General features: G+C 60.8%; 1 protein-coding gene across 2 annotated transcripts; it reads left to right on the top strand.

Moving 5' to 3' along the window:
* The first annotated feature begins 2478 nt into the window (after positions 1-2478).
* On the top strand, positions 2479-21435 carry ECE2 (endothelin converting enzyme 2). 2 transcript variants are annotated; one of them, XM_090050571.1, is made up of 19 exons: positions 2481-2749; positions 5438-5524; positions 7966-8110; positions 8610-8825; positions 9503-9627; positions 9971-10117; positions 10367-10432; positions 11052-11240; positions 12909-13051; positions 13520-13634; positions 14365-14475; positions 14777-14875; positions 15190-15267; positions 15573-15676; positions 16393-16503; positions 17576-17643; positions 18923-19113; positions 19227-19322; positions 20121-21435. In XM_090050571.1, the coding sequence occupies exons 1-19, from the start codon at positions 2717-2719 to the stop codon at positions 20295-20297; spliced, it is 2301 nt and encodes a 766-aa protein (XP_089906697.1). In that variant the 5' UTR covers positions 2481-2716; the 3' UTR covers positions 20298-21435. The 2 variants fall into 2 exon arrangements, with proteins under 2 accessions (XP_089906698.1, XP_089906697.1); XM_090050572.1 differs by lacking the exons at positions 19227-19322; positions 20121-21435 and adding an exon at positions 18051-18114 and having other exon boundaries at positions 2479-2749; positions 18923-19063.
* Positions 21436-21801: the final 366 nt, after the last annotated feature.

A 21801-nucleotide genomic window follows, 5' to 3' on the forward strand; every position in this document is an offset into this window, starting at 1 on the left:
GCGCTCACCCCGCTTCCCACAAGAGCCGTCCCGCCACTGCATCCGCCAGCCTCTGTCCCTGCCTGTCCCCACCTGGCAGCACATCCTCCAGGGCAGGGACACCAGGCCCCGGCTGTGAGCTTACACACATGCACAGAGCCACCACCTTCTTGTACAACCTTTCCTGGCACACTCCTCCCCTGCTAGCTCCTGCTGCCACGTGGCCCCCCAACACGTGCCCCTTCCTGTCCTTACCCATGGGCACCTACTCAGACCAGGATGCTCCCTGCTCACTTGCTACGGCTGCTCTGGCCGGAGCAACACAATAACTTGCGCACAACAGAATGTTTCACCCCTCACCTGTTGCGCAGCAACAACGGACCTGGCTTATTGTACATGTCCTGGTCATTGGTAGAAGTAAAGGGGTATGCTGCACTGCAAGTGTGCCTGGGCATCTGTGGGAGTAAATAAGCCAGGGAGAGGGAGAGAAAGAGAGAGAGAGAAAGTGTGTGTGTGTCAGGGTATATATGTGCTAGTGAGTGTGAGCATGGGTGTGTGAGAGAGAGAGGGTGTACACGTGCCAATGAGTATAAGAGTGTGTGTCAGGGTATACATGTGCCAGTGCGCGCACGTATGTGTGTGTATTAGGGTGTACATGTGCAAGCACATGAGTCTAGTCAATTAATGCATGTGTGTTAGGGCTTAAGTGCACCAGTGAGTGAGTGTGAGCACGTGTGTTTGAGCATGTGTGTGTGTTAGGATGGAAGTGTGCCAGGATGTGAGTGTGAGCATGTGTGTGTGCCAGTGAGTGTGAGCATGCTTATGCATGAGTGTGCATGTGTGTGTCAGGGTGTAACTATGCCTGTTTGAGACAGTCTGGGTCGTGGTGGAAGTGTGCCAGCATGTGTATGTCAGAGTGGCAGTGTGCAAATTTGGGGGTGAGCGTGCCTGCACAGCAAGTGTGTGAAGCCCCTGTGAAGAAGGAGGGTGCCAACCTAAGGCCGTCTCCATCTCCACCACCCAGGCATGAGAGTAGTTTCCCAGGCCGGGAACTCAGAGACCTTCTCCCTGACAGCCTTGCTGCGGAGCTGACCCAGCCCAGGGGGAGAAGAGATTCACCCCTCTGTGTTGCCACCTGCCCAGGACCCCTCCACTGAGCAGGAGGAGAGAAGCGGAGCTTCGCACTGCCCCACCTGCCCCTGAGCCAACAGACAACGGCCAGCAGAGCCCCGAGCTCACCCCCCTGCCCAGGACCCCTGCAGGGCTCACGGGGTGGAGGAAGTACTGGGGCTGCTCTGGGTTCAGGGGCAGGGCCTGGAAGCATTGGTGGGGGGGATGTTGCAAGGGGAGATGGTGCATGTTGGATGGGCAATACCTGGAAGTGTGTGCGCCTGTGCCGTAAATGCACTGCGGGTGGAAAACTGTGTGCCTCAAAAAGGCTGTGTGTTTGGGGGTAACACCTGTGTGTACAGGCATGGGGCATGTTGTACATGCTGTATGCATGCAGGTGTGTGCCTGGCAGCAGTGCCTGTATGCGGGTGTGGTTGTACCTTCAGTGTGCTGGGAAGAGGCGGCTGGGAGCAGGCAGCATGTGCCCTCCCTCTGGCAGTGCCCCAAGGGCCTGTTTGTGCGGCCTGCTGGGGTCTCACCTGATTCTTCCCACCCAGATACAGTAACCTGGGAGGGGACAGAATTGCGTGTGCATGTGCCAGAATGATTGTGTGACTGCATGTTGTTATGTGTCAAAATGTGTGCACTTGCCTGTGTCACAGATGTTTCTCTCTGCCTGTGTGATGAGTGTGAGGCTGCAGAGGTACGGGTTAGGCTGTGTGTACACTAGACTCTCTGCGCAGGGTGGGTGCAACTGTGTGTCAGAAATGTGGGTCTCTGCTTGTGTATCAGGGCGTGCGACTGTGTGTCTGTGCTTCCAAGCATCAGTGTGACTGATTTCTACAGACAGTGTGCGGTGCTGTGTGTTAGCCTGGGTTTGCTCCAAACCCTGTTTGACAGCGTGACTGCAGCTCGGATGGTGTGCGTGTGCGATGTCCGGGTGTCCAGAGCCACCTGATTGCTTGTGGTTTCTTGGGTGCTAGTGTGTACGTCTGTGATAGCAAGTGTGCAGCCTGCACGTGCCTGTGTGATGAGGGGTGGGTGTGCCAGCCTGTTTGTGCCTGTGTGACAGCACACGTGCTAGCCTCCGTGTGCTTGTGTGACAAGAGTGTGCCAGCCTGTACGTGCCTGTGTGATGGCAGGTGTGCCAGGCTGCGTCCACCTCCGTGACAGTGGGTGTGCTAGCCGATGCGTGCTTGTTGTAACGTGAGTGTGCCAGCCTGCGTGCGCCGCCGCCACCGTGGGCGTGCCCGCCCGCACGCATGTGTGCGCCTCTCCGGGCGTGGCAGCCCGCGTGTGCCTGTGCCCCCGCGGGCGTGTCCCTGCGTGCCCCGGGTGCGGCGCCTCGGGCGTGCAGCCCGCGCGTGTGCCCGCGGGGGGCGGCCCTGAGCCACGCCGCGCGTGTCCGCCGCCCTGCGCACGGGGCGCGGTGCCGGGGCCGGAGGCGGCGGCCGCTCCGCGCTGACCTTGGCCGCCCATGGGCGCCGCGTCCCGCTAGCGCCCCGGCCCCGGCCCCGGCCCCGGCCCCGGCCGGGCCACGCGGGGCCATGGCAGGTCCCCGCGCCGCCCCGCTCGGCCCGGGCTGGCGGCGGCGCTAGGCGGCGGCGGCGGCTCCCGCGGCTCCACCATGAACGTAGCGCTCCACGACCTCGGCACCAGCGTGAGTACCCCCCCCGGAGCCCCCCGCCCCACCGCAGAGCAGGGGCGGGGGGGCCCAGGCCCCGGAGCATCCCTGCCCTCCAGCTGGGGCAGGGGCTTCCAGCTCTCCTCTGCAGCCCGCGCCCAGCAGGGCATGGGGAGGCGGGCTGCGATGTCTCTGCCCTCCGCCCCAGCTGCCCCCTCCCCAGCAAGGGCGCGCACCCTGGCAGGCCCTGAGAGGGGAGCTGGGGGCACCCCAAAGATCCCAGGGACCCCCCACCCCAGTCCTTTGGCTGCACCAGCCCCTCAGAAGAGCGGGGGTGGGGGGCAGGGAAGTCTGGGGGCTGCCAGCCCTGCTGCACTGCATCCAAGCAGCCTGCTCCCACCGCTGCCCCCCACCCTGCCCTGTGACTCAGCGCCCCCCTGCTGCCCTGGCCCTGTTTCCTGGCCTCATCCTGCCCGGCAGGCCTCGCGCACCCGCGCCAGTGCTGAGCACGCAGGTTCCTCTCTCCTTGGGGATGTCAGAGGCCCCAGGGGCTGCTGCGGCAGCACTGGGACTCCCCAGGCAGCTGCTCCAGAGCGGGAGGGAAGGGGGAGGAGGACACGCAGGCTGCAGACCAGCTAGGCCCCGAGCAGGGGAGCAGCCCCGCCTGGCAGGGGGGCGCCGACGGGGGTCCCCGAGCCGGTTCCTGCTTACCTGGCAAGAACCCCGTGGAGGTGCAGGTGGGTCTGGCACCCTTTGGCGCGCCGGTGGCCCAGCATTGGTAGGGAACAGGCCTCTCTTCCCACATCCATCCCCTCCTCTCAAGCCCCCCCGGGGCCAGGCCGGGGGATGCCAGGGGCCGGGGTCCAAGGAGGTTGCACTGCCCTGACAATGCACCCCTGCAGCACCTCGCTGCCTCAGGGAGCCAGTTCTAGCCACCCAGGGGCAGGAGGGGGACCCTTGGCATGGGAGAACCGACCCCTACATGCCAGTCCAGGGCTGCCCACACAGCTCCCCACAGGGTGCCTAAGCTAACCAGTCACCAGGGTCCTTGTAGCTTGGTGGGGAGCGGGCTCCTTCTGGCGGGGTGGGAGCCAATTCTGGGGTGCTGTGGGGGGAGAGGAAGCCCCACAGATGGGGCTCCCTGAAGTGGGTGGGTGGGCGGTGGAATCCCAGGCGCCATGTGGCTGCCAGGCTCAGACGTACTCACAGATGCCAGCAGCATCAGGCATCCTCCCTGTGAGGGATTTCCCGCCAAATGTTGGGTTTTGAATGGGCTTGAACCCACTCCAGGAGTTGGCAGTGCCCTGGGGAGCCCCCTGGCAGCATAGCACCTCCTAGCAGGCTCTGGGTGCAGATCTGACCCTCGCTGGGGCTTTTACCCCCCCCCGCCCCCCACAAAGCCTCATGCCAGCCCTTGCAGCCATGAAAGAACCCCAAAAAACATGACCCTGAGTATAACCAGCCCCACAGCGTCTTCCTGAGTCTGCAGACAGCCTCAGACAAGAGCTGCAAAGCCTCTCCCCTGCTGCGCGTTGACTCTGAAACCTACCGACAGCCGGCCAGTTGATCTGAAAGCTGTTGCACTATTGGCCAGTTCAGGAAAAGCATCCGCCGCAGCCTGCCTGCTAGTACGTTCTGCCAGGCCCATTAGCACAGTCAGTGCAAACTCCACAGGGCAGGGAAAGGGGAAGATCTGGGGTGGGTGTGAGACCCTGAAGAGGCCACCCAAACAGCAGAGGACTCTCTCCCCAGAGGGGCTATTTTAGCCCAGGCAATAACTTGGTGGAAGCCTTATTGCGAATGGGAATGAAGCTTCACTCTGGAGGTGCCAGACTCTTCATCTAAACCAGGGGCAAAACTAGTGATGCCAGTGCTGGGCACCTGGAACGCACAGCAGGCGGTGCCCCCCCCACCAGTGCCCCACCTGTGGCATAGGCCAGCCCATGGTCCCACTGTCCTAGCCAGGCTACACAGCGGGCCATGCTGCAGGGGAGCTGCAGTACCACCCACCAGCCCAGCACTGTGGGGCCGGACTGCCTGCCAGGCCCTGGGCACCTCCCTGTGCCAGCGGGGTATCTAGGGTGGCTCAGGGAGCACAGGGAAACAGGGCTGTGCTGTGAGGGGTGTGGGAGAGCTGGGCTCGGCTCCCAGGACAGTGGTGGGGCTGGGCAGGGGGTCCTGCCGCTGGCTGCTTGCTCGGTTAGAGAGTTCGCCTCCAGCCAGCTGTTCCAGATGTTTCTCGGCGTGACCCCATCCGCGTGGAAGTTTCCAGCTCCGGGAATGGAGGGAGGAGGCGGTGGTGTTGCTAGGGGATGCAGCCGCAGGTTGCCTGGGAACAGAGGATGAGTCTCCAGGAGGCAGCGTGACACCTGTCAGGAATGCTGATGCCACGCAGAAGCTGCGGCGCTGCCATGGCAACCCACGGCGGGCCAAGAGGCGCGCGGGGCCGCAGGCAGATGCAAGTGTCCCGTCTCCATCCTTGGAGCTCGGGGCCCGGTGCCTCGGAAAGGGGAGGCCCCAAATCCCTGTTGCCCACCCGCCCCACTCAAACCCCCAGAGGCGAAAGCAAGTGCTCCTCCCTTCCCTTGGTGTAGGCAAGGCTGGCACAGGCCTCCCTCCGCACCGGCCCTAACCTGGGGGGCAAGCCCCTGCTACTGGCCCCTGGCTCAGCCCTCTGCAGGCTCATCCCCAGCTTACTCGCTCTCTCTCCCCCTCTCTCTGCAGATGCCTGATTACAAACGAGCTACTTTGCAGGAGGAGGAGGGGGTGGAGGCGGCGGGGGATGGGAACGCCTCTCCCGACAGCGTGGAGGTAGGGTCCGGCTCCCACACATGACGTCTTGGTGGCCAGGAGGTGGCTTGCTGGTCCCCCCAGCACCAAGGCAGCTCTCGTGCAGCGCAGAGCTCAGTGCAAGGGCTGGCTCTGGGACGAGCTAATCTATTTGCCCAGCTGGCTCCAGAAAAATGTAGACGTCACTGAATAGACTTAGTGCGAGGAGAGGGAGAGGCCATTTCTGATGCCAAATGAAGCAGCTTCTGCCCTTGCTCTTTGCAAGGCCTGCTGACAGCTTCCCTCCCCACACACCCCTCCAGCCCCTGCCCCCCAGCGTTTGGTCTCCCTATTGCACTGAACTGTACCAGCTTCCATAGCAGCTTGGGGGGTCTCTTGGCAAAGGAAGTGGGACCCCATAGGGCAGCCCCACCTGGTTCTGGGTCTTTTACTTAACCCCAGTGGCTGGAGGCCTGGAGGGGAAGTCTGGCAGTGCTGGGCCCTCTCCCCTAGGGCTGGGTGAAACCATTCATCTGCTGGAAAATAAAGACCCTACTCAATCATGGCCATTCGCAAATTCAGGGCAAGCCCGATGCATAGTTTTGGCCCTAAGACCCACCCCGCAAAATCCCACCCTGAAGAAGCAGCTGAAAATACACAAATGAAACATATTGCCATTATGTTTTGAAGTGGTGTTTTTGAGAGCCAGGTTGCTTCCATTTTAAAAGCAGCTCCCCACCCCTTAAACTCTGCTTTGTTCCACTGAAAAACAGGATACTATCAGCTTTCCCATTTTGGGGGAGAAACTCCAAATATTTGGCATCAAATGGATACTTTTTATTTTTTGGTTTAGCCAGGCCATCAGAAAGCCCCTTCTTGTCTAGGCTTGAGCCTAGCGTGTCAGAGCCCAGAGGACTGGGAACAGGCAAGGGTCCCAGCTAGAGCTGGGGCGTCAGTAGCAGATGGGTCAGGAAGCTGAGGTCTGCAAGGGGTCAGGACATCCAGGGTCACCCTAGGTAGAGCCGCGAGCCAAGGAATATCAGGGACAGGAGGCAGGGATCCAGACCCAGACTGGAGTCAGTAGCCAGAGGGGTCCAAAGCAAGGAGCTCTAGCTAAGTAAGCCAAGCAATAAACCAAGAGCCAGCTGTCAGGGAACAGGGGTCTGGCATCTGGAGTAGGAAATCAATAGGGACGAACGAGGAGCCAGTAAGAGGAGCAAGGACAGAGCAGGGAAGCAGCACCCAGAGAGCAGGACACCAAGAACAAGCCAGCAAGACCCAGGAAACGAAGACCAAGGTGGCAGCAACCCAAAGCCTCTCCCCTGCTGGGCACTGACAGGGCACCTGGGGATAGTTAGGCCACTAGCACCAGGCCCTCTTGGTACCCAGAGCCAGTGGGGGTAGTTTAGCCTTCCTGCTGGCTCCTGACACCCATCCCCCTGGTGCCACGTCCCACTAGAGCGGAGGGCAGGGCCTGCTCGCAGCTCTGTGCGGAGCCCAATCCCCACAGAAATGCAGTCACCACCAGGAATCAGCATAGCCTTTCCCACCCCAGCAAATGTAGGCAGATAAACAGACTCTGCCAATAACCAGAACCAAAAAAACTGAACCAGAATCAGGTTATGCGATTGCACCCCTCTCTTCTGTCAGGTGACACTGGGCTCTGAGCCACCATGGTTTCCTGTGATCAGCTCTCAAACCTCCCCGGCAGATGACTAAAACACGATGCCACTTGCTGCTCTAACACCATTTATCTCCTGTTGGGCCCTCATGCTTGGCCCCATGCATGTGAATAGTGAAGGGAAACCCCCACCCACCACAAAGTGCCACCTTTCTCTTAGCCATCAGGCTGAGGGAGCAATCCAAGATGGGTACCATGGCGGGCAGGTGCTTACTCATTTTAAACTACCCAAAGCCCTGGGTAAAATCACCCTCCAGCTTGTGACCGCGTGTCACAACCAGGAGCCTAACAAACAGCCCATGCAAGCAGAAATCTCTGTCCCTGCAGTGCTCCATCTTTGCACTGTTCCATTAGCCAGTGCTTTAGCTGCTGCCTTTATTTTTTTCCTGGCATCGGCTTCTGCGATAAAGCACAGGGCACTAAAAGCCAGTATGTAAATAACCCGGCAGAATGTAATCGAATGCATAGTAAGTGGGTTTTGGTCCTGTGGGGGACGTGTGCAAATGATATTTGAAATATGCAAATGACAAAGCAGCAATCAAGCATCCCATGCCTAGGGCTGGGTGCTGAGCTGGCCTCGCGCCTCACCCATGGGAGAGCGAGTGGCATTGGAAAGGAAAGAGTCTGCGTTTGTAAGGCCGTAAGGAAGAGGACAGCATGGCGCTGCCATGGGGCATGGCCTAAGGTGGAGGGAGGTCTTTGGGCTCCAGAGGGACTTATGACTATTTCTGTGTTGCTGGTTTCATCCCCACTGTGCCCCAATACCCCCTCCCATCCTGCCCCCCTTCTCTCTCCCTCCCAGGTGGGGTTCAGGAAAGGGGTCATGCCCTTGCTGAGCCACCTGGGCTCACGGACTCAGCTAGAGCTGGTTCTCTGCGCCATCTCCCTCTTCTTGGCCATGCTGCTGGCAGGCTCTATGATCACCCTGGGTGTCCAGTACAACAAAGGTAGGAGACGGATGTGTGGGGTGCTCCGTGATGCCCCTCTCCCTATCCACAGGCAACTAGCATTTACCTGTGCCAGGCTACATGGGATGGTCCCTGTCCACAGGCAACTAGCATTTACCCCTGCCATGCTGCAAGGTGCCCTGCCTGGAAGGAGGGATTCTGCTTCAAGGGCAATGCACTGGGGGGAGGGGGTCCCCAGGGCTGCCCTGCAAGAGCTAAACATCAGGTATTGTGAGGAACAGAGCACAGGGACCCATGGCACCAGCCTGCCAGGTGACCAGCAGGAGGTGGGTACTGCGACTCAGGCTTCAGCCCACTGAGTAGCACTGGAATCATCATGTGCTCCCAGAACAAGAGGGGCCTTATGGTCACCAGCAGGACTCCTGGGTTCCCCCCCTGCTCCACCATAGCCTTGCAGTAAGATCATGAAGGAGCCCATCTGTCCCTCAGTTTCCCCACCTGCTGGGTGGGCCTGGGTGACGGCACCTCTCCCTTGCAGACCCTTCCCACAGCACGTGCCTGACGGAGGCCTGCATCCGCGTGGCCAGCAAGATCTTGGAGGCACTGGACCGGGAGACCGACCCCTGCAAGGACTTCTACCAGTACTCGTGTGGCGGGTGGATCAAGCGGAATCCACTTCCTGACGGGCGCTCCAAGTGGAGCACGTTCAACAGCATCTGGGACCAGAACCAGGCCATCATGAAGCACCTCCTAGGTGTGACACTGCTCCTTTTCTCTGGGGGGAAAGGCAAGACTGAGCAAAGACTCTCTCTCTAGGTCCTTGGTGATTGAATTCCCAGACCCTGCCAGCAAGGGGAGAGCCTGGGTTTCTTCAGGAATTGGGGAGATCCTCTCCCCAGCGTGCACATGCATGCACATAGAGTAGGAAGTTAGCACCACAGTCAGCAGGGCCCGTGCAAGCCTTCTGACCCAGCCACCTCTTCACTGTGGGCACCAGGGATGGGGATTTCACCTGTATGTTGCTAGGTTATGGCAGCTTGGATACAGCACAGGGGCAGGCTGAGATCACACCCTGCTACAGCTTCCCTGGGGCCTCGGAGCCTGCTCCCGCGCTGGGCTGGGTCCACCCAGGCAGAGCCCCAGGCAGTGGGGGGTGAGGCTGTCCCCTGGTGCCAAGTAACGCAGGGAACCTGACCTCCATGTCCCCCCTCCCTGCCAGCACCAGAGCTAGTCTGCAGCTTCCTAGCCCTCCTAACCTCCTGGTTACAAAAAAGGATGAGGGGGAACCCAGACCAAAGGGATCCCAGCAGAGCTAGGGGCTGAGGGACATGGGCCAATCTGCCAAGCCCTTCCATGTGCCTGGGCTGCTGTAAGAGGGGCCACAAGTGAGTCTACCCCTTGTCCGCCCCCATCACCCCCCCCCAACTCCAGAGAACACCACGTTCAACTCCAGCAGCGAGGCTGAGAGGAAGACGCAGCGGTACTACCTGTCCTGCCTGAAGGAGCAGAAGATCGAGGAGCTGGGCTCAGAGCCCCTCATGGACCTCATTGAGAAGGTGCGCCAGGGAGGAGGGGGCTGGGATTCTCAGGGAATCTCTTGGGGTGGGGGGCGGGTGAGAGGGGTTCACCCTGGGCTGGGACTGGCTTGCCACAAGAGTGGCTTCCCCCCTCCAGGCATGTGCCCATGACATAAATGAGAGGAGAAGCCCCATCTGGTCTTGGCTGGGGGCAGCATGTGCGGAGGGGAGCCCAGTGCCCCCTCGTCCAGACTGGGAGGGCAGGGCAGGCTCCCTGTGAAGCTGCATGTGATGGGGGGTGAGGGCAAGGGCGTTTGAGTGAGACCAAGGGGGCAGCTCGTCTGTCCCCCACCCCCCAAACTCCTGTCCTTGCCTCTGGCAGATCGGTGGGTGGAACATCACAGGGCCGTGGAGCCAGAACAACTTCATGGAGGTCCTGAAGATGGTATCCGGCACATACCGGGCCTCACCCTTCTTCACCGTCTATGTGGGCGCTGACTCCAAGAGCTCCAACAGCAACATCATCCAGGTCGTGTCACCTCCACAGCCTGGAGACGGGGACTGAAAGGCTCAGTGGGTGGTGGAAGCTGTTCCTGCCCCACCGAGCTCTGCTCAGGCCAGGCCAACCCCTCCAACCTCCACCCTGGCATGGAAATACCCCAGCCCTAGGCTCCCCTCCCTCCGCTCCTGCCCTTCGGTCCATGCCTGCTGCCTCTGCTATACTGGCCTGGGCAGAGGGACTCCAGACTCATTTGTGCCCCATCTGCCTCTCCACCAGGTGGATCAGTCTGGCCTCTTCCTCCCCTCCCGAGATTACTATCTGAACAAGACAGCCAACGAGAAGGTACATTGTGTGGTGAGACAGAGGCAGGGACAGGCTGCCCATGGCAAGCACCATTCCCACCTGCTCTGGCCCACAAGGCCAGCCTCAGGGGCAGGCCCTGGATCTAGGAGAGGTCTCAAAAGCCTTTGCCCTCGAGTGCACACTCCAGGCAGCTTCTGCACTGTCTTGGTTACCCGTGGCAGATCTAGCCTGGAGGGTGGTGCATACACCTCCCTGCCCCATGGTGCTGAAGATAGGGGCTCCTCTTGCCCCTGGACCAGAGCTTATGCTGGCATCAGCTGGGCAGGGCATCTTGGCAGGGGTGGGGATTCTCTGCATGAGTGACTGGTGCCTCCTGAATCTGGGGGGGCACCCGCAGAAGCCACTGACAGTGGTGGCCCTGTCGGGGGGGCACCAGCCCTGCTGACAGTGTCAGTATCAGCCGTTGGGGGGGCAGTGGCCCCATCAGGGAGGCCACGTGCATCCCCATGCATGCCCTACCAGTCTCCTATGATTCTCTGCAATGGGAAGTTAGGAGCTGAGCACCCAGCCGCCTTGGGACCCTCAGCCCACAACTGCCCAGAGGTACGTCCGGTGCCTTGCCCCTGGGTAACCCCAGTGCCCCTTGCTGGCATGGCAGGTGCTGGTCGCTTACCTGGACTACATGGTAGAGCTGGGGATGCTGCTTGGAGGGGCCCAGGAGTCCACCCGGGAGCAGATGCAGCAGCTTCTCGAGCTGGAGACCCAGCTGGCCAACCTGACCGTGCCCCAGGACGAGCGGCGGGATGATGAGAAGATCTACCACAAGATGAGCATTGCTGAGCTGCAGGTGGGGCAGGGGACAAGTCCTGCCTGAGGCTCGGGGGACACTGTCTGTAGGAGCAGCTGTCCAGAGGCAGACAGATCCCACCGTGACCTGAAAAGGGCAGAACCAGGGGGCCTTGGAGTGGATCCAAGCCATGCAGGCACATGGGGAAGGGAAGCACAAGCTTCACCTTGCCCTGGCCCCAGGGGGAAAGGCCAGCCCCTGCCTGGGGGGCCCTCTCGCCTGGACTCTCCCCTGCCATGCTCTCAGGCTGCTCCCTTCCCCCACCCCGTTTCATTAGGATTCCAGTGCACTCCGCTGGCTCCGGTGCCAGGGATGCAGGAGGCCTGGCTGAGCAGCATCCTAAGTAGCCAGCAGCAGCTGCCAAAATGCCACGGCTCTTTTCCTGTGCCCTCCTCCTCCCGCAACTCCCTCCACACACACAGAGACATGGACACCCCTGCCAAGTGTCACCCCCTTTCCATTCAAATGGGGCAGGGACGGGCAGAGTAAGCTGCAAGAGAACATGCAGATACTGGGCGGGAGGGAGCCCCCAGCCCTGGCAGTGATGGCCCTCACTCCTGCCCCCCACCCCCATCTCTGCCACTGCCCTGTTACCCCAGCATCTTGGACTGGGAAACCAGTGCATTGCTGAGAACAAGAATGCTCAAGAGACAACATCGTCACGCGAGTTTATTTAGCAGACAGCATAAGCCCTTAGACTAAGGAGCCTGCCACATGTTCAAAGGAAAGCTGGATAGAAACCAGCTAGAAAGTTGCCACACATTTTCAAGCACTGACTTTGTTGCTGGTTGGCTCTTTTCATAGCTGGATGGCTATTTTTATGGCATGATAATTACTTTGCACATGTGGCTGGTCTAAATCTATTGCGCAATTTACCCACGAATTATGTAATTTGTGTAAAGTATGACCGGGGCCTAAGAAACGCACTGGTTACCTCGCAAATTAGACATTACTAACCTGCACATCAGACAGTCTGAGGTCTCGCCAAGACGTTCAGCAGCCCAGCAGTCAGACAACCCTTTGCTCCCAAACATTTTATACCTGCCGTGACTTGCACATTCAGTATTCCTACCCGTACTGTTACAACCGCTGGCGATTTACATACTTGATTTTTCATGACTGGGTATTTTTCTAAACCTTTTTTGCATAACCCCCCTGGTAGTCTCATGCTTTCCTTAGTGTACTTTCATTCTCTCCACACATCCTCCTTGTACCACCTCTGACAGTGTTTCTGCATTGACAATATTTGCAGCTGCTTGCTTCTCCTTTGCTAGACAGCAGCCCCCTAACAAGCTCGATTGCCACACAATACCTCTTGTGGGTGGACACTGGCTGTTTTTATGGCTATAGCCCACCCAGTCTGAACCCACAGCCCAAGCCCTCCCACCCCAGGCTCTGTGCTTCCTTGCACCGGGGAGTGGCTGTCCATCCCTGCACCGGTCCTAGCAATACAGCTGCTAGCGATACAGCACAGCCGGCTTCAGTCACCGGGCAGCAGTTACCAAGCAACCAGTCACCACAGCAACAGGGAAGGAAGGAAGTGGGACGGGGGATCACTGACTCATTAGACGGAGAGTGGGGGATGGGACGGGGGTCAGCAGGAGGGGCTGAGAGGCCTCCCCCCAGGGGGCCCTGCCCCTTGAACCCACTTATGACTTAACTCAACAGGTGCTGGCCCCTGCCATCGACTGGCTGGATTTCATCTCCTACGCGCTGTCCCCGCTGGAGTTGGCCGACACGGAGCCTGTGGTGGTGTACGGGCACGAGTACCTACAGCAGGTCTCCGAGCTCATCAACAGCACTGACAGGAGGTAGAGACCCCCCCCGCCCCTCCCAACACAGCTCCCATGGGGGCAGGGGGCTCTGGGCCAGGCCTTGGAGAGAGGGAGGGCACACGTGTCAATCTCAGGCCTCACCCATGGTGGGGGTGGTGGATGTGGCCCCACAGCTGTGCCTGGCAGCATGTGGCACGGGGGAGATGTAGGGCTGTGTCCCCCAGGGATGGGCAAAGGAAGGATCACAGGGCCATGGCCATGAAGGAGCAGCATGGGGGGCACTGCTCAGAGCTGCCTCAGGACCATGGCCACCAGAGGGAGGGGTGGGGGACACGTCTAGGAGGTGGGGGTTTACTAAGGGCTGTACCGTTGTGATGGGAGGAGGAAGAGAATTACCTGACTATCCCAGTACTGTGCCAGAGGGAATGGGTGGTGGTTGTCTCAAGGAGTACGTGCCAGGGGCGGGGGCCCAGACCCACCATGGTGCCATCCTGTGCTCCGCAGCGTCCTGAACAACTACATGATGTGGAACCTGGTTCAGAAAACAGCCTCGAGCCTGGACCAGCGATTCGAGACAGCCCAGGAGAAGCTGCTGGAGACCCTCTACGGCACCAAGAAGGTGGGGGCTGCGGTGCTACTGGCATCTGCACTGCACACATGGTAGAGGAGGAAAGGGGAGTCCTGCTCTTTGCAGGGAATTACAACCCTACCTGCCCCTGGGGAGTCCCAGGGACTGCTCCACCAGCCACCTCCTAGCAGATGGGGATGGGTTGGGACATTGGCATGAATGGGTGGGGGGTCCCTAAGGGAAGTGCCCTCAGCCTAGGGTGGGGTCACAGAGCCCTGCTGGCTGTGAATGAAGCTGCAGGATAGCGGGGGTGAAAGTCCGAAGCAGCTCAGAGGTGAGGGACAGGACCTGGACCTGGGACAGCATGAGTGGGACTGCTGCAAAGCTTTGTCCTGTCTGCAGGGTCTGCCTGCAACCAGCAAACGGGGTGCCTGGCTTGGCAGAAAGGATGGGACTCTGGGCCAAAGGCTCCATTCAGGCCTGTCGGGCTGGGGAGAGGGAGAGGGCTGGGGAACAGTGAGCCCCCAATGAGTCTCCCACCAGAAAACAGGCCCTGGGGGAAAGGGGTTGCAGAGCCCAGGAGGGGTCAGGCAGGGGGCTGAGGAGGGGTCCCCAAGGGATAGGCATGAGGCAGAGGGAACATGCCTGAGCACCAGGGCCTCTCCAAGGGGGAGGGTGGGCACATACGTGGCAGAGGGAAGCCCCCCTAGTACCAGAGGTCACGTCCTGCTGTCCCAGGCCTCTGCTGTCCCCTTGTCTCACCCATCCATATCACCTGCAGTCCTGCACGCCGCGCTGGCAGACCTGCATCTCCAACACCGATGACACGCTGGGCTTTGCTCTGGGCTCCCTGTTTGTGAAAGCCACCTTTGACCGGGACAGCAAGGCCATTGTGAGTACCCAGCCCCACCCCCGGCTCTCCACAGCTCAGATTTCTCTCCCCACCAATTCCTTTGCAGCACACCAGGGGTTAAATCCCCAGCAGGATGATGCTGGGCATGTGCTTGTAGATAGGAGGGTCTCTCCCCAGCCTGACCCCCCCCAAAGGGGTTCAGCTCAACTTGGTTCAACCCAGCTATACCACCCCCCGCAGTCCTGCCTGTTCTGCTGGGGGGATCCTGGCGTAGAGCTGGGAAAGGGCTGGTGCCATGCGCTGGCAGGGCTGGGCTGCAGCTGACTCCCTGCTTCTGCAGGCAGAGGAGATGATCAGTGAGATCCGGACAGCTTTCGAGGAGGCCCTGGACCAACTCGACTGGATGGACGAGAAGACAAAGCAGGCGGCGAAGGAGAAGGTGAGCCGCGCCCGCCCTGGGCACTGCTGATTGCTAGCCACGGCTTCCCCAGCGCTGCCCCATTGCCCTCAGCATGAACTGCACCAGGCTTCATGCCCCAGGGGGGCTGGAGGGTGGTAGTGGGGACATCCCCACCCAGCAGTCCCCTGGGCTCCTGCCAGCCACTCTGGCCATGAGTCCCAGCCACAGTGCCCCCTCCTGTGTCCCCACCTCCCTGCCTTGGGGGAGCCCTGATGCCCCCAGACCCTCCCATCTCAATTACAAGCTCTAGCCCTGCAATGACCTCAGATGCCACCCCGACCCTCCCTCTGCAGGCAGACGCCATCTACGACATGATCGGCTTCCCAGACTTCATTCTTGACAACAAGGAGTTGGATGATGTCTACGACGGGGTGGGTAGCCCTTGGCAAGGGGTATTGCAACCCGGGGGAGGTGTGGGAGGAGGCTGTAGGGAGGGATCTGCAGGTCGGTCTGAGCTGGGAACACACCCAAGAGTTGCCCCGGTGTACCCCACCGGGGTGACAGAGCCTGGGCAAGGGAGCATGGGGAGGCAGGAAGGGGCACCGGGTCTTCATCTGCCTGTTGGATTGGGATGAACTGTGGCCTCAGCCCATCTTGCCACCCCACCCTCCCCTGCAGAGCTGCCCCGTGGAGCTCGGCCCCGTCTCACCCCCTCCCCGCCTCATGTTTCCCTCAGTACGAGGTCTCTGAGGACTCCTTCTTCCAGAACATGCTGAACTTCTACAATTTCTCTGCCAAGGTCATGGCTGACCAGCTGCGGAAGCCCCCCAACCGGGACCAGTAAGGCGTCCTCCAGCACGGAGGCCTGGCCTCCCTCCTACCCGCCGGGGCAGGAGCAGGGTGGAGGCCAAGCAGAGCCCCAAGTGAGGGGCCTATGCCCCAGGAGGGAGGTTGGGACATAGGCTACATTGCTAGGCTCCCACAGCCTGAGGGGAGCCCATAATCACCCTCCTTTTACTGTGGGGACTACAAGTCCCAGCATGCACTACCCAGCTGCTGGCCCCACAGCATGCTGGGACCTGTAGTCTTGTCTCTTCCTGTCTAAGCAGAAGCTCCCAGGTGCTTGGTGTGTGGGACACAGTTGCTATGACCCCACCTGGAACCCTGGACACCAACACAGACAAGTGCACACGTGTGTCACAACACAGCCCGGCCCCCAGGCTCCTCCCTCCCTGGCCCTCCACCTCCTGTTGTGTCCGTCTGTGCCCCTTGCCTGCCTGGCCCCGCCACTGCCCCAGGGTGGGGGACCATTCCTCTGTGTTTCTGGCTAACCTCAGCTCATGCCAGCCCATCACCAGTCCCCAGCGGAAGACACAGCTCACGGATGGAGGCCTCGCTGGTGGCCACATTGAGGCTGGCACCAGGCCTCTCATGCCCAAGACAGAGAAGGGCTGACCCCAGCACGGCTCTGGGAGGGAAGCCCCAGTCCCATTCCTTCAGCAAGCGGCTGCACTCGGAAAAGAGCTGCCTAATGCATCCCATCCTCCCTCCCGCAGGTGGAGCATGACCCCACAGACCGTCAACGCCTACTACCTGCCTACCAAGAATGGCATCGTCTTCCCCGCCGGGATCCTGCAGGCTCCCTTCTACGCGCGCGACCACCCCAAGTGCGTCCGGGCTCTGCTCCCAGCGTGTGAGGCAGGGAGGGGCCATGAGACCTGCTGGGTGGTTGCAGACCCAGTCCAGCGTGGCCCCCATTGCAGGCTTTCTTGGGCCTGGCCGGACAGGAGCTCCCCGCCCTGGGGCCCAGCCAGAGAGGAGAGGTCACTACACCCCACTGCGAAGCCCAGCCCTTAGGAAGTAGTCATGCCTGGTAGGGCTGTGGGCCCTTGTGGGCAGGGGGCATGATCACAGGAGGAGATACCACCCTCCACATAGCCTGGCCTGGACACCAGGGCCTGTGCATTCCCCTCCACCCACAGGAACACGAGGCCACCTCAGCCCCTGGCCCTGGGGGGCAGGCACAAGGGCAGTGCTAGCACCAGGGCTGTGGGAAAGGCCAGGCCAGCAGGGGCAACACAGTGGGACAAGGGCACCTATGTCGCAGGAGGGGCCCAGGCTCATGTGAGCTGTCCTACTGGGTCAAACCAAGCCCACGGGACCCTGCCTTCAACAGCAGTGAGCAGGAGGTCATGACCCAGCCCCAGCCGGCCATCCCAGGTACAGCACCAGATCACACACTGACTGCCGCATCAAGGAGCCCGTGGCCTGTACGCCATAAACATTTCTGAACCTGGTGATGCTACAGCCCCGAGAGCAAGTCCAGCACTGGGGTCTCCGCAGATCCCAGCTGGCTGTGCTCTACATGGGCAGCCAGGCCCTGCCTGGGGGGGACTGCCTTCCCCACAGACAGCACTTCTGGCTAACAGAGGTGGGCAGCTGAAGACAGCTCCATGTCATGCCCATTCAATGCCAGCCTGCCCAGCAGGCTGCCAACTCTGCTGTAGACACGAGCATCTCCCAAGGCTCTTCTGTGCAGGCAGGGGGGCTCTGTCCTTTGCCAGGTGCTGGCCCTCTCCATGCTGCCTGCCTGCTCTGCACTCCACAGCGGAGCGCAGAGGGCACACCCCAAGAACCAAACCCGGTCCACCTCGTGGCTGCCCAAGTTGCATGATGCCTAGATGCCAGCCCACCAAGAGCCATGCAAGGTAAACCAGGGTTTCTCCTTGGCTTCCCCAGGGCTCTCAACTTTGGTGGCATCGGCGTGGTGATGGGGCACGAGCTCACACATGCTTTCGATGACCAAGGTAAGAGTGCTGGCCCCTCTCAGCCCCCAGCCTCACACACGCACCTGCTACCATGAATGGTGGGCTGGCAGCTCCTTTGGCTCTGGGCTGCTGTAACCCACTGTCTTTAGACTTAGAGGTGATGCTAGACCAGCTGTCAGCGCACTCCTAGCTCCACACTCCTCTCCATTGCAGCCTCATTTTGTCCTCTGCGCCCCAGGGCTGTGCCGCACGGGTCCCACACCAGCTCTGCACATCACTCTCCACTGCTGCTGCTGGCCCTGCCATCCATTCCATCCTCTGCCTTCTCCCTCCATGTCATCTCCTTGCCACATGGCCGATGGCCCAGGCCATGAGATCTGCCTCAAGGATGCCCTCCCCCTGCTGCTGGCTTCCCTCCCCATTGGTTTGTCCTCCTGTCTCCCTAGGTGACACCTGCAGGCATCTCCCCAGGCTTCCCCGCGCAGCTTTTGCTTCTGCTCCATCTGCTTGGTGAGGACCCATGTCTGCATCTCGGGCCATGGCTAGTGTGGGTGTCTCCCAGCCTCCCCTCACCACTGCCCCTCTCAGCCAGCAGGGTCCATCTGTGTCCATCCCTTGTCTCTGCATGCTCTCCAGGTCCCAGTGGATCCCAAAAGGCAGCCTGGGGGGATCAGGGCCCCCATGCCAAGGGTCAGAGAGTGTCTGGTTGGGGAACAGCAGGACTTCCCCACGCACGCTGCCATCAGAATAGGAGACATACAGGCTCAGCGCATCGGGAGTGGAGACTTTCACCCTGTGGTTGCTCGTTTCAGTTCAGCTCATGGCAACAGGGAAAGCCCAAAGCCATCAACTGGGCTTCTGGCCAGCTCGCCCCAAAGGCCCCAGCATCAGTCTCACCACAAAACCCAACCACCAAGTGGGCTACAAAATCTAGCTTCCTGTTTTCTCACTGTCCCCTGCCTCCAGAAAAGATGTGTACTAGGAGGGAAGCCCTTACTCTTATCAGGCTATGGAAAGACACTATGAGGAGTCCCTGCTTCTCCCTGCAACTCCCTCCCAGGGACACCATGGTTTGGGAAGCCGTCCTGAGCCCCTCCAAGCCACTGCCCCTTCACCCCAGCTTGCCTGCTCTGAACTTGATCCCTCCCTTCCCGCGTCCTGCTCCATTTCAGTGGCCCTTCCACCGCCAGACACTCTGTTGAGCCATCACACAGCCCTGCATGACTTGGGGATGGCAGCCAAGTCCTGTGCCAGGCCGTTGGGACAGGGGGTCCAAGGCCCTCACTGGCCACTGATGGCACCCGGGACTGTGTTCCAGGCCGGGAATATGACAAGGAGGGCAACCTGCGTCCCTGGTGGCAGAACTCTTCTCTGGAGGCCTTCAAGAACCGGACGGAGTGCATGACAGAGCAGTACAGCAAGTATGCGGTGAACGGGGAGCACGTCAATGGCAAGCAGACCCTAGGCGAGAACATTGCCGACAACGGGGGCTTGAAAGCTGCCTACAATGTGAGTGTCCCGAACCACTTGCCCAGGGTGCCCTTCCCGCCCCCTGCTATACCAAGGGGAAGTTCCCCGGTCTTTGCTCCCGACTCACAGCCAACCCTGCGGGCTCATTGCAGGCCTACAAAGCATGGCTACAGAGGAATGGGGAGGAGAAGCGCCTGCCAGCCGTGGGGCTCACCAACCACCAGCTCTTCTTTGTGGGCTTTGCACAGGTACCATGCCATAGCAGGGCAGCTGCCCCTACCCTGGTGCTGCACCCTGACCAGCACCATAACCCTGGCCTCAGGGCCCTGCCAGCAGTCAGGCATTTCCCATGCCACTCACTGCCAGCCGGTGTCACTGCTGTCCCAACCTTGCCCCCCTCCCCACCAACCACCACACAACTCTGCCAGTGCCCCCATCATCCTTGAAACCCAGTGGCTACCCAACCCCCCCACCACATCCACACATACAGCTCTGCTGAGATTGTTTATGCCTGACCCACCACCCCCTGCTGTCCCAGCCCTGGTGCGAACCGGACTCAGAGTTCAACCAGTACCCCTTGGTCCCAATCTTGCGCTGTCTCCAGTGGCTGACCTACACCCCTGGATGTTCCCGTGCCCTCCCCAGCCATCATGCCTGCCCCCCTTGGGGCCAACCTGCATTCCCTGCTTGCCATCATGGTGCCCGTGGCTTTTAAAGCCTGACATCCGTAGAAAAGGAACCCACGAGAGAAGGCCCCACAAGCACCTCATCAGGGCTACGTGGTCCCATCTGGCTCAGGCCGAGCATGGTCCAACCCCTTCAAGGGGCCCTTTTCTGGCTCACAAGCTCAGGCCTACTCCCTGCTCCTCTCTCACAACTCCCCAGGCCCCCTCTTTTTCTATGGCCCCCACTGTAGTTGGGGCACTCTTGGGCTGTCTTCACACCCTGTCCAGCCCAGAGAAGCCCTGCTGCTCTGCAGAGCTAAGGCAGGGGCTGCCAGGCCAAGCAGGAGGCCCCGGCGCCCCTTACAGCCGTGCCTCCCACAGGTGTGGTGCTCAGTGCGCACCCCGGAGAGCTCACACGAGGGGCTGGTCACCGACCCGCACAGCCCGGACAAGTTCCGCGTCATTGGCACCCTCAGCAACTCCAGAGACTTTGTTGAGCACTTTGGCTGCGTGGCCAGCTCGCCCATGAACCCCGGCAAGCACTGCGACGTGTGGTAGGGAGCACAGGCAGCCAGCCCACCTGCGCACCCATTTCCCCAGGACACCAGCAGGCAGCAGCAGGCCCATGAAGACCCCCTCCCAGCCCCCGCTGGAGCAGGATGCCCGGGCCCCAGTGACTGAAGGGCAGCATCTTGCACCTCCAGCTGGGCAGAGCCAGGGACCCAGCCCCTTCCCCTTCAGTCCCGAGCAGCGCTGATCCACACCTGCCCTCAGCACCTGCCCCCTCACTGGGAGGAGCTGCAGCTCCCACACAAACCAGCCCTGCCCATCTCAGGCCCTCACCAAGCTCTGCCCACCTAAGACAGCCATGGACTGAGGGAGCCGAGGCTGGCTCTTGGCAGCCCTGGCCTGTCCTTCGCAGCCCTCTGCTGAGCACCATAGCACTGCAGAGCCTGGCAGCGACCTAACGCAGAGCAGTGCCTGCCAGGCACTGGGCGTGGGCACCAGGGGGCAGCACCGGAGCAACCAAGCAGGTAGGGATGGGGGAGGCCAGTGAGAGGGCACAACCCTGGAGACCCCTGGGGCAGGCCAGTCTGCAAGGGGCATGGGGTGGCATGGGTAGGCTGGGAGGGACAGCGAGCGCCCCCCACACCCATATGGGACCCTGCCAGTGCACTGCCTGCCAGCCCATCCTGGAGGAGGGAGGTGAGGGGCACGGGCCAGAACGGGGTGTCACATCATAGTGCCTGCAGCACCAGGCTGGCATGCAGACAACATCCAGGGCATTTTTTTTTAAAATCATTTAAAACCAAATGCAAACCCAGGCTCCCTCTGTGGCCATGGGGTCCTTGCTAGCAGCCTGGGGGGTGCAGCCCTCCCAGGGCTGGCACCAAAGTCCCCTCCCCCACCAAATGCAGCGCCCTCCCAGCTTCTGCCCCTGGCCCCATCCCTCCTGCAACAGCTTATGCCAGGGCAGCCTGTCCCCAGCCTGTACAAGGCCAATCAAATACGGCATCTCCGAACACAACGGGCTCTTGCTTTTGGGGCATTTTCTTAAACTCCTTAGGCTCATTATAATCCCAAACCAGCTTGTCTTAGAAACTCCCGATTGGCTTTAATCTGGGGGTGCGGGGAGGCGGACCGGTGCCTTCGACTAGCTTTGGTTGGTGGGAGTTACTGAAGGATTAAAAGCAGTTTCCACTTACACCTGGGGCTCTGTGGAGTTTTTAACCTGTGGGCCCCATGCGGGGGGTCCAGGAGGGGAAAGCGACGGGTCCCGCAGGCCAGGTGCTCCGAACAGCACCAGAGGGGCACAACAGCCACAGCAGGGTGGCTCCCAGCACCAGGGAAGGGGGCAGGAAAGCAGCCAACAGGATGCCTGGATCCATCCCGACAGGGCAGCTCCAGAGCCAGGAGCGGGACGAGATGGGCTCCCGTAGCCCAGCAGAGCAAGGGCCGGGGGAGTCTGAGCGCAGCCCGCGCACGCATCCTGGGGCTAGTGCCACGCATGGGCACAGAAGGCCTGGCCACAAAGACGAGCACAAGCCCTTTCTGGGACCCC

The sequence above is a fragment of the Crocodylus siamensis genome, chromosome 6, assembly GCF_052110815.1.
Source record: "Crocodylus siamensis isolate JL-2025a chromosome 6, ASM5211081v1, whole genome shotgun sequence".
NCBI classification, from domain to species: Eukaryota; Metazoa; Chordata; order Crocodylia; family Crocodylidae; genus Crocodylus; species Crocodylus siamensis.